Genomic DNA, 12260 nt, shown 5'->3' with positions numbered 1-12260 from the left:
AGAGGCACACACACCAGAGAAAGAGAAAGAGAAAGAGAGACACACACACACACACACACACACACACACCAGAGAAAGAGCAAGAGAGAGAGACACATACACACATCAGAGAAAGAGCAAGAACATAGAACATAGAACATAGAAGGATACAGCGCAGTACAGGCCCTTCGGCCCTCGATGTTGCGCCGACCGAGTCCTACCTAACCTATACTAGCCCAATAACTTCCAAATGCCTATCCAATGCCCGCTTAAATGAACATAAAGAAGGAGAGTTCACCACTGATACGGGCAGGGCATTCCATGAACTCACAACCCGCTGTGTGAAGAATCTACCCCTAACATCTGTCCTATACCTACCACCCCCTAATTTAAAGCTATGTCCCCTAGTAACACCTGACTCCATTAGCGGTAAAAGGTTCTTAGTATCTACCCTATCTAAACCCCTAATCATCTTATACACTTCTATCAGATCTCCCCTAAACCTTCTCTTCTCCAGTGAGAACAGCCCCAAGTGCCTCAGCCTTTCCTCATAAGATTTTCCTACCATTCCAGGCAACATCCTGGTAAACCTCCTCTGCACTCGTTCTAAAGCTTCCACATCCTTCCTATAGTATGGCGACCAAAACTGCACACAATACTCCAGATGAGGCCTCACCAGAGTCTTATACAACTGCAACATGACCTCAGGACTCCGGAACTCAATTCCTCTGCCAATAAAGCCCAGTACACCATATGCCTTCCTCACAGCACTATTTACCTGGGTGGCAACTTTCAGAGATCTGTGTACATAGACACCAAGATCCCTCTGCTCATCCACACTACCAAGTAGCCTACCATTAGCCCAGTAATCCATCATCTTGTTATTCCTACCAAAGTGAACGACTTCGCACTTAGCTACATTGAATTCCATTTGCCACATTTCCGCCCAGCTCTGCAACTTATCTATATCCCGCTGTAACCTACCACTTCCTTCCTCACTATCCACAACTCCACCGACTTTCGTGTCATCCGCAAACTTGCTTACCCAGCTTTCAAGTCCTTCCTCTAGATCATTTATAAAGATAACAAAAAGCAATGGTCCCAAAACAGATCCTTGTGGTACACCGCTAGTAACTGCGCTCCAAGATGAACATAATCCATCAACTACTACCCTCTGTCTCCTTCCAGCCAGCCAATTCCTAATCCAAACCTCTAATGTATCCTCAATGCCATACCTCCGAAGTTTTAGCATTAGCCTACCATGGGGAACCTTATCGAACGCCTTACTAAAATCCATATACACAACATCTACTGCTTTACCCTCATCCACTTCCTTAGTCACCTTCTCAAAGAACTCAATAAGGTTTGTGAGGCACGACCTGCCCTTCACAAAACCATGCTGGCTATCCCTGATCACGTTATTCCTACCCAGATGTTCATAAATCTTATCCCTTACCATTCTCTCTAAGACTTTGCCCACCACTGAAGTCAGACTCACTGGCCTATAGTTACTAGGGCTATCCCTACTCCCTTTCTTGAACAATGGGACCACATTCGCTATCCTCCAGTCCTCTGGTACTATTCCCGTTGACAATGACGACATAAAAATCCAGGCCAATGGCTCTGCTATCTCCTCCCTAGCTTCCCATAGGATCCTGGGGTAAATGCCATCAGGTCCAGGAGACTTATCTATATTCATCCTTTCCAATATTCCCAAAACCTCTTCCCTGCATATTTCCAGGGCATCCATTCTAATTATTTGTGATTCCATATTCACATCAGCAACAGTGTCCTGTTCCTGAGTGAATACTGATGAAAAGTACTGATTTAATGTCTCTCCAATCTCCTCCGCCTCCACACACAACTTCCCACTACTATCCTTGACTGGACCGATACCTACCCTAGTCATCCTTTTATTCTTGACATACCTATAGAAAGCCTTTGGGTTTTCCCTAATTCTACCAGCTAAAGACTTTTCATGTCCCCTTCTCGCTTTTCTTAGCTCCCTCTTTAGCTCCTTCCTGGCTACCTTATAACTCTCAATCGCCCCTACTGAACCTTCACGCCTCATCTTTACATATGCCGCCTTCTTCCCTTTCACAAGGGACTCCAATTCCTTACTAAACCACGGCTGCCTCACAAGGCCCTTTACACCATGCCTGACTGGTACATACCTATCGAGGACACGCAGTAGCTGCTCCTTGAACAATCCCCACATCTCATTAGTGTTCTTCTCTTGAAGCCTGTTTTTCCAATCCACACAACCTAAGTCATGCCTCACTGCATCATAATTTCCCTGCCCCCAGCTATAGCTCTTGCCCTGCGGCGCACGATTATCCCTCTCCATCACTAAAGTAAAAGTCACCGAGTTGTGGTCACTGTCCCCGAAGTGCTCACCTACCTCCAAGTCTAACACCTGGCCTGGTTCATTACCTAGAACCAAATCCAATATAGCCTCCCCTCTTGTTGGCTAGAAAGAGACATACACAGACACCAGAGAAAGAGAGAGAGAGACCCACATCATAGAGTCACAGAGATATACAGCATGGAAACAGACCCTTTGGTCCAACCTGTCCATGCCGACCTGTTATCCCAACCCAATCTAGTCCCACCTGCCAGCACCCAGCCCATAACTCTCCAAACCCTTCCTATTCATATACTCATCCAAATGCCTCCACCACATCCTCTGGCAGCTCATTAGAAAAAGAAAAAGAGAGAGAGACACACACACACACCATAGAAACAGAAACACACATACCAGAGAGAGAGAGAGAGAGAGAGAGAGGGAGGGAGAGAGAGAGAGAGAGAAAAAAAGAAAACCCAGGTTCGATTCCCCTGGGTTTTGTCTGAGTGCTCTGGTTTCCCCCTATGGTCCAAAGATGTGCAGGTAAGGTGGATTGGCCATGCCAAATTGCCCGGTAGTGTCCAGAGATATGTTAGCCATGGGAAATATAAATAGAGGGATGGGTCTGTGTGTGATCCTCTTCAGAGGGTTGGTGTGGACTTGTCAGGCCGAATGGCCTGTTTCCACACTGTAGGGATTATAATAATGAAAAGATATATTCACATACAGATACAGAGAGACACACACAAACACAACAATCTTTCCAACATCATTAGATCAGACCCGTCAAGAGCAGGATAGGCCATTCTGCCCCTTGGTCTCAAATCCAGTTTCCCGTCTGTGTATACATAACACTTAAGTCTGTTACTGACCAAATCTCTGTCTATCTAAATTTTCAATATACTCAATGGCCTCCACTGCTCTGTGGGAGGGAGAATTCCACAAATGCCCCACAGGAAAGTAATTCTTCTTTATCTCAATCCCAAATGGGACATCCCTAAGGCATAGGAGCAGAAGTAGGCCATTCAGCCCATCAACTCACTCTGCCATTCAATGACCTGATCATCCTCAATTCCACTTTCCTGCATGTTACAGTTTAATGCGGACAGTGTTCGAACTATGACATTCAATCCAGACAGCTCTCAATTCACTGAGATTTCAATGTGGTATGCTAATCACTGTCATATCTTGTTGAAAGACTTCATGGTAATAGGAGCAGCATCAGGCCATTGAGACCATTGCACATCTGCTGCCTTTGCTGTTTGAGTTCAAGTATCTCTGGACATCAGAGTGTATCCAAGAAAAACTAACAAACAACGAAATTCACAGCTGACCTTGGAGAAGCCTGTGCTGGAGAGCTCACAGCACAGGAACAGATAAATGCATAGTCTTCTAAGTGTACCCTTGCTGTAAATCTACAATAGTGAGGAGAGTGGGTTCTTTCTTGATTACATGTTTAATTGAGATCTGTCTCTTGATTACATTTTAAATATATAAAACATAGGTACTAAGTTAGCTGGGAGCAGTGTTTTTTTGAGCAGTACAACTGTGCTATTTTCTGGGTCTGTACATTATTAAGGTGCAAAGATGGTCTTCAGTAGAGTGATGTGCTCTTCCTATTAGATGCAGGAGTTTAGGGAAAGTTTCCATGTTGATTGCAGGAAGTGTCTTTGGTTGCAAATCCTATCAGTTCACGTGGATCAGTTGGAGCAGCAGTTAGAAGCAATGGAGAATTTACAGGAACTAGGGAGTGTGATGGATGGCAGTTATAGGAAGGGAGAAAATCCACAAATACACCCTCTCAAAAGCTTCCACATCCTTCCTATAATGAGGTGACCAGAATTGAACAAATTTTCCAAGTGTGGTCTCAACAGGACTTTATAGAGCTGCAGCAAACTCATAGCTCTTAAACTCAATCCCCCTGCTAATGAAAGCCAACACACCATAATGCATACTCAACAAGCCTATCAATTCGGGGTCAACTTTGAGAGATCTCTGGATGTGGACCCCAAGATCTCTCTGTTCCTCCATACCCCTGCCAAGAATCCTGCCTTTAATCCTGTAATCTGCATTCAAATTTGCCCTTCCAAAATGAATCACTTCACATTTTTCCAGGTTGAACTCGATCTGCCACTTTTCAACCTTGCCCTACATCCTGTCAATATCCTGTTGCAACCTACAGCAGCCCTCTACTTTATTCACAACCCCACCAATCTTCATGTCATCGGCAAACTTACTAACACACCCTTCTACTTGCTCATCCAAATCATTTATAAAAATCACAAGGATCAGAGGTCCCAGAACTGATCCCTGTGGAACACCACTGGAAACTTGAAAGGGATCAGAAAAGATTTACAAGGATGTTGCCAGGGTTGGAAGATTTGAGCTACAGGGAGAGGCTGAACAGGCTGGGGCTTTTTTCCCTGGAGCATCGCAGGCTAAGAGGTGACCTTATAGAGGTTTATAAAATCATGAGGAGCATGGATAGACAAGGTCTTTTCCCTGTGATGCGGGAGTCTAGAACTAGAGGACATAGCTTTAGGGTGAGAGGGGGAAGATATAAAAGGGACCTAAGGGGCAACTTTTTCACTCAGAGGGTGGTATGTCTGTGGAATGAGCTGCCAGAGAAAGTGGTGGTAGCAATTGCAACATTTAAGAGGCATTTGGATGGGTATATAAATAGGAAGGGTTTGGAGGGGTATGGGCCAAGTGCTGGCAGGTGGGACTAGGTTAGGTTGGGATATCTGGTTGCATGGACGGGTTGGACTGAAGGATCTGTTTCTGTGCTGTACATCTCTATGACTCTGTGCTCCGCCATTCAAACATAAATAGACAGGCAGCAGGCTGGAAGAACACAGCAAGCCAGGCAGCATCAGAAGGTGGAGAAGTCAATGTTTCGGGTGTAACCTAACCCCATTCTCCTGCCTTCGCCCTGTAACCTCGACCCCCTTATTAATCAAGGACTTATCTATCTATCACTGCTCAAATATACTTAACGACATGGCCTCCAGAGCCTTCTGCGGCTATGGATTCCACCGATTCACTGCCATCATTCCCTCCTGATATGACAAGACCTTCAACCCCAGGATTATTCTTATAAACCCCCTCTGGACCTCCTCCAACGTCAGCACATTCTTCCTTAGAAACGGGGCTCAAAACTTCTCATTATATCCCAAAGCAGTCTGACAGAGCCTTATACAGCCTCAGCAGTATACCTCTGATCTTATATTCTAGCCCTCATTGAAATGAATGCTAATGTTGCATTCGCCTTCTTAACTGTCCATTAAATCTGCACACTAACATTAAGGCAGTCCTGAAGTAGGACTTCCAAATCCCTTTGTGCCTCAGACTTCTGAAGTCTTTTGTCATTTAGAAAACAGTCTACACCGCTAACCTTCTGACCAAATTACAAGACCTCACCCTTTCCCATTTTGTATTCCATCTGCCAGTTCTTTGCCCACTGTCCTAGCAAGCCCAAATCCTTTTGCAGCCTCCTAGGTGCCTCAACACCACCGGTTCCTTTAACTATCCTTGTGTCTTTTGTCAATTTTGCAACATGCCGTCAGTTCCTTCATCCAGATAATTAATGTGAATAGTTCTGGCCCCCGTCGACCCCTGAGAAATTCCACTAGTCACCAGTACCCATCATGAAAAAAGATCCCTTTATCCCCATTCTCTCCATTCTATCAGACAGCCTATCCTCTATCCATGCCAGTGCATTTTTCCTAACACCAAGGGTTATTTAGCAACCTGTGTGGCACCTTGTCAAAAGCCTTCTGGAAATCTAAACAGATCACATCCACTGGTTCTCCTCTGTCTAACTTGCTTGCCACCTCCTCAAAGAATTCTCACAAATTTTGTCAGGCATGACCTCCCTTGACAAAAACGTGCTCACTCAGCGCTATTTCACTGTTCTTTCCAAGAACGCCACAATCTCATCCTTAATAATGGACTCTAAAATCTTAGAGGTCAGGCTAACTGGCCTACAGGCTCCCTCCCTGTTCGAACAGGGGTGGGGTAAGTTAGCCATTTTTCAGTCCTCTGGGACCGTCCCTAACCCAACTGATTTCTAAAACACTGTCACCAATATCTCTAAAATCTCTTCAGCTATCTCCTTCAGTCCTTGGCATATAGTCCATCCAGTCCAAATGATTTATCCACCTTCAGACCTTTCACTTGCCCCAGCACTTTCTCCTTCGTGATGGTCGCGACACTCGCCCATGCCCCCTGGCCCTCCAGAAGTTCTGGTTTGCTGCTGTCTTCTACTGAGTGTCACAGACACACACACAGAAGGGCTATGCTAATCCCTGCAGACACATAACCTCAGCCAGAATCTCAATCCTCTTCCTCATCATGCCCGAGATGTAGCGGATCAATCCCCAGTCCCAGTTTTGGCCAGCCTTGCTGTACAGTTCCGTCATCAGACTGCGTACTGTGGCACAGTTCTGTCCTCCAACGTTGGTGTCCCAGTCCAGGCCTCTGGATCAAAGCAAGGAGCAAGAGCAAACAGGTTTTAGTGAAAAACATCCACACTTACTTCAACACAAACACTGTTAAAGGTTTGGCAGCAGAACATCACAGTGAGATTAAAGTCTTTTTTTTTCAAAAAACTCTTCCACAGGAATCAAATACTTCATTCACTGCTCATCTGTAATTGACTGTGACCTGAATGGTTTGTGAGGAATATTTCAGAGGCAGTTCAGGGTTAACCACGGGAGTCATGTGGAGTAGGTGAGACTGGGTAAGGCCTACAGATTTCCCTTACTAAAAGGCATCAGAGATGGATTTTAACACGATAGCTGTCATGGTCATCGGCAGTGAGACCAGTTTTCAACTCCAGATTTATTATGAACTGAATTTAAATTTCACCGGGCGGGATTCAAACCTGTGTATCACTGAGAGCACTTCTCTGGATTACTATAATGCAGTGACATTACTGCACTATATCATCGCCTTGATTCGCTGATTCCCAAAAAAACTAAGTGGGATGGCTGTCTTTATCGGTAGTCTGGCTGGAGAGTCTAATCGGGAACCTGGGAGCAGGGTATTACTGTCGGAGATCTCCATGACGACAGTCTCAGCTATCGATGGGCTGGGGAGGTGTTGGGGAGTGCACAGGGTAATGGAGGCCTGAGACAATTCCCCAAGGCTTTACCTGAGGCCTTTCCCAATGCCTCCCCCCTCAGCCTCACTCCAAGACCTACTCCTCTCGGCCTTGTTTGAAACCTTTCCCCTTGAGACCTGCCACCAAGGCCTGGACAAAATGAGCCCCACACAAGGAAATCTCAACTTTAACAACCTGTGTAATGTATTCACGTGAGGTGTGTCTACAACAATGGTTCCATGCCTGTCTTTGCATGAGCCTCCCGAATGGAAATTTGGCAGCAAATGGTGAGCGTGAGGGGGAGGGTTTGAGCTGACTGAGTGACTCTGTAAGGCAGCACAGGGGCAATACACAATCCAACTGCTCACTGAAGCCTCATGAGGCCAGATGAACCCAAGGTGGCTGGTTTTCAGCAGGTACGTTCATAATCTGACCCCTCACGACACCCCCCTCTCCCCATATTCCCATTTCCATCTGCCCCTTCCTGCACCCCAGTAACAGTGCTGTCCAATCCAATGGGGGCACCTGGAGACCTTTAAATGGGCAATTATCAACAATTGGCACCCAGGGTTTTGGGCAGAGGGCTTGAATGGCTTCTTCCTTAAAGGACTTTTGGGATCACGAAGGGGTTTCGCTGCCTCTTACCTCAGTGATGGGGAGCTGCCAGCCAACTGCAGGCTGAAAACTCTCCAGGACAGGACCTCAAATCCACCCCACCCTGGGGCCACTGTACAGCCAATTGGCTGGTGTTTCCCTCCAGAGGCCAGAGGTTGCCCTCACCCCTGACCCGAGATCCCCAGGTGGGAGTGGGAGCTTGTTTTGGGCTAATTGTGGATAAGGGAATCCACATTCTGTGTAATCCTGCCGTCTGGTCTCAGGGCCAGCTGTAATTATGAATAAATTCTTGGTCAAATTCCCCTGCCAGTTTCCACAGTGGGATCCAAATCAGTCTCTTGGAGAAACCAGTCCAGGTTTCCTCACAAGGTTTCCGCAACGCCGCTACTTCTCCCTGCTCCCTACAGACAGCCTGGGATGGAGAGGGATATCTACCAGCCTGTGGGAAAGCACACACGCACGCAGACACGTGCATGCATACACACACATGCAGACACACACACATGCATACATACATGAATACATACACACACGCAGACACACGTACGTGCATACACACACACGTGCATGTGTACACACACACACACACACACACGTGCATACATACATGAATACATACACACACGCAGACACACGTACGTGCATACATACACACACACACACACACACACACGCACACACACACTCCATCCAACTGGTCCAGGGTGGGAGGCGGGGACACAGTGTTGGATTGGACAATTACATGGATAGGAAAGGGTTAGAAGGATATGTGCCAAGTGCAGGGAAATGGGGTTCACGTGGATGGACATTTTGGACGGCATGCCCCAGCTGTAGGAGTCTGACTCGATGCTTACTTGCCCACTGCCACCAGCTTAGTGAGCAACTCAGTTTCACAGCCAGCTCCAGCAGGAAGCTGTTCTTGCAGAAACAATTTCCAAGGACATTGCTGGGATTGGAAGATTTTAACTATAAGGAGAGGCTAGATATTCTGGGGTTGTTTTCTCTGATGCATATGAAACTGAGGGGTGACCTTATAGAGGATTATAAAATCATGAGGAACATAGATAAGACAAATACTCAAGGTCTTTCCCCAGGGTAAGGGAGTCCAAAACTAGAGGGCATAGGTTTAAGGTGAGAGGGGAAAGATTTAAAAGGGACCTAAGGGACAACTTTTTCAGACAATGGTGCACGTATGGAATGAGCTGCCAGAGGAAGTGGTGGAGGCTGGTACAATTGCAACATTTCAGAGGCATTTGGATGGGTATATGAATAGGAAGGGTTTGGAGGGATATGGGCCGGTGCTGGCAGGTGGGACTAGATTGGGTTGGGATATCTGATTGGCCTGGATGAATTGAACTGAAGGGTCTGCTTCTCTGCTGTACAACTCTATAACCACGAGGCAAGTGGAGACAGGATTAATCCATGCTGAGAACAGCAGAAAGAAATCCATGCAAATCCCAGCTCAGCCGGTGATTAACCGCAGGATCTGCTTCACTTGGCACAGAGAAACCTGGGCTGAAAATGTGTTGCTGGTTAAAGCACAGCAGGTTAGGCAGCGTCCAAGGAACAGGAAATTCGACGTTTCGGGCCAGAGCCCTTCATCAGGAAAAGGGCCCTGATGAAGGGCTCTGGCCCGAAACGTCGAATTTCCTGTTCCTTGGACGCTGCCTGACCTGCTGTGCTTTAAACAGCAACACATTTTCAGCTCTGATCTCCAGCATCTGCAGACCTCACTTTTTACTACACAGAGAAACCTGGACCCAGCTCGATCCGTCAATAAACTAACACAGAATTGATTGCAGTTAATTCTCCTTCACTTATACCTCAACTATTAGACAACAGAGAATATTTCCAGGGAGGGAATATTCCCAACTGGAGGGAAAGCAGGATGATTGTAATTTTTGTTTGAAGAAGCACATGTAGCATCCTGAGTTTAGCTTTTTAATCTGATCTTCGCATCTGACCATCTCGAATAGAATAGGAAGAGAATAGTGTAAAATGAAACTGGCTTCAAGTACATCAATGTTATGGTGACGCGGTCAATCATGTTCAAAACCTTCATCAGATAATCACTGGCATTTAATGTTCGCAGCGAGGAACTTAAAGCTGAAACATTCCCTGGATTGATGCCAGTGGACGACTGGGATTTGTGTAACTGCAGAGCGAGGTGGGAGAAGCTCCTCTGCTCACGTTGTTAACATTTCCTTGCACCACCACTTTCAGCAAGTATTAGGTTTCACTAGAGAGATGGTTTATTTAAGGCCCATTGTAATACAACTCGGCCCAACGTGGCGTTTGTAGGAATCTGAAATAGCTGCCAAGGATTTTAGATTTCAAAAAGAACACAAATGGTACAATTACAGCATTTAAAAGGCATCCGGATGGGTATATGGACAGGAAGGGTTTGAAGGAATATGGGCCAAGTGTTGGTGAATGGGACTAGATTAGGTTAGGATATCTGGTCGGCATGGAAGCGTTGGACTGAATGGTCTGTTTCCATGCTGTACATCTCCGTGACTCTCAGAGGTAGGATCAGAATTAGGCCATTCAGCCCTTCAGATCTTCTCTGCCATTCAATTAGATCACGTTGATCTGATAATTCTCAACTCCACTTTCCTCCGTATCCCTCCTTGAGCCTTGAATGTATTTCATGAATCAGCCTCAACTGCCATCTGCAGTCAACAATTCCACACGTTCACGACCCCCTGACTGAAGAAGTTCCTCCTCATCACGGTTTTGAGGGGCGGCCCCTTATTCTGAGATGACGCCCTCTGATCCAACCTGTCCCACAAGGGGAAGCAAACTCTCCACAGCTCCCCCTGTCAAGCCCCCAGAGAATCGCGTCCGCTCCAATAAGGTCACCTCTCATTCTTCTCACCTCTAATGAGCACAGGCCCAACCTACTCAACCTCTCCTCAGAAGTCAATCGCTCCAGACTCAGTGAACTATCTCTGGGCAGCTTCCAATGCTATTTTCTTTTCTTATCCTTCGATAAGGGGACCAAAACTGTTCACAGTATGCCAGCTGTGGTCAAACTAGTGCCTCAAGCAGTTTTAGCAAAACCTCCGCATTGTTCTGCTCTATTCCCCTTGAAATTAGGTCCATTTGCATTCCCCATCACCCGCTGGACGTCAATGCAACACTTCATGTCACATGGGCTCCCAAATCCCTCTGTTCCGTAGCTCTCTTCAGTTATCTCCATTTAAATAATACTCAGCTCCTCCATACATCCTGCCGAAGTGCATGACCTCACACTTCCCCACATTATATCCCACCTGCCAAGTTTTTACCCACTCACTGATTCTGTCCACATCCCTCAGCAAACACCGAGTCTATTCTCACCACTTTGCCTTCTCACCTATTATTGTGTCATCTGCAACTTTTGTAGATTGCATCCACTTTCCTCAACCAAGTCATTTATAAGTCCTGAAAGTAATTGTGGTCCCAGCACTCCACTAGATACAGGCTGCCACCCGAAAAATGTCCCCCTCATTCCAACTCTCTCTTTTCTATTGGTTAGCCAATATCGATAAGCATTATTGATGCTCAGAAAAACACCCCTCAGTAACATAGAAGCTTAATGAGTAGCCTAACGTATGGGGTACCTTCATTTTTTTTTAGATTCCCTACAGTGTGGAAACAGGCCCTTCGGCCCAACAAGTTTACACCGACCCTCCGAAGAGCAACCCATCCACATCCATTCCCCTACATTTACCCCTTCATCTAACACTACGGGCATTTATCATGGCCAATTCACTTAACCTGCACATTTTTGGACTGCAGGAGTAAACCGGAGCACCCGCAGGAAACCCACACAGACATGGGGAGAATGTGCAAACTCCACACACAGTTGCCTGAGGCGGGAATTGAACCTGGGTCTCTGGCGCCGTGAGGCAACAGTACTAGCCACTGTGCCACCATGTGGCCCATAATATTAGATTTCTTACAGTGTGGAAATAGGCCCTTCGGCCCAACAAGTCCACACCGACCCGCCGAAGAGCAATCTACCCACACCCATTCCCCTACATTTACCCCTTGACCTAACACCTACGGGCAATTTAACACGGCCAATTCACCTAATCTGCACATTTTTGGACTGTGGAAGGAAACCGGAGCACCCGGAGGAAATCTACGCAGACACAGGGAGAATGTGCAAACTCCACACAGACAGTTGCCCGAGGCGGGAATTGAACGCAGGTCTCTGGAGCTGTGAGGCAG

The 12260-nt window shown here is 46.5% G+C and overlaps 1 protein-coding gene across 9 annotated transcripts in view; it reads right to left on the bottom strand.

Moving 5' to 3' along the window:
* Positions 1 to 12260, bottom strand: part of LOC132820925 (phosphorylase b kinase regulatory subunit alpha, liver isoform-like) — a 121928-nt gene that overhangs the window by 33046 nt on the left and 76622 nt on the right. For 8 of the 9 annotated variants that reach the window (XM_060833293.1, XM_060833291.1, XM_060833289.1 and 5 more), the window contains one exon: positions 6646 to 6802. In XM_060833293.1, the coding sequence (XP_060689276.1) occupies positions 6646 to 6802 (157 nt within the window). The remainder of the gene's footprint in view (positions 1 to 6645; positions 6803 to 12260) is intronic. The other variant, XM_060833296.1, reaches the window with a different exon arrangement.

This window comes from Hemiscyllium ocellatum, chromosome 12 (assembly GCF_020745735.1).
Source record: "Hemiscyllium ocellatum isolate sHemOce1 chromosome 12, sHemOce1.pat.X.cur, whole genome shotgun sequence".
NCBI classification, from domain to species: Eukaryota; Metazoa; Chordata; class Chondrichthyes; order Orectolobiformes; family Hemiscylliidae; genus Hemiscyllium; species Hemiscyllium ocellatum.
This window is presented reverse-complemented; position numbering and strand designations above follow the sequence as displayed.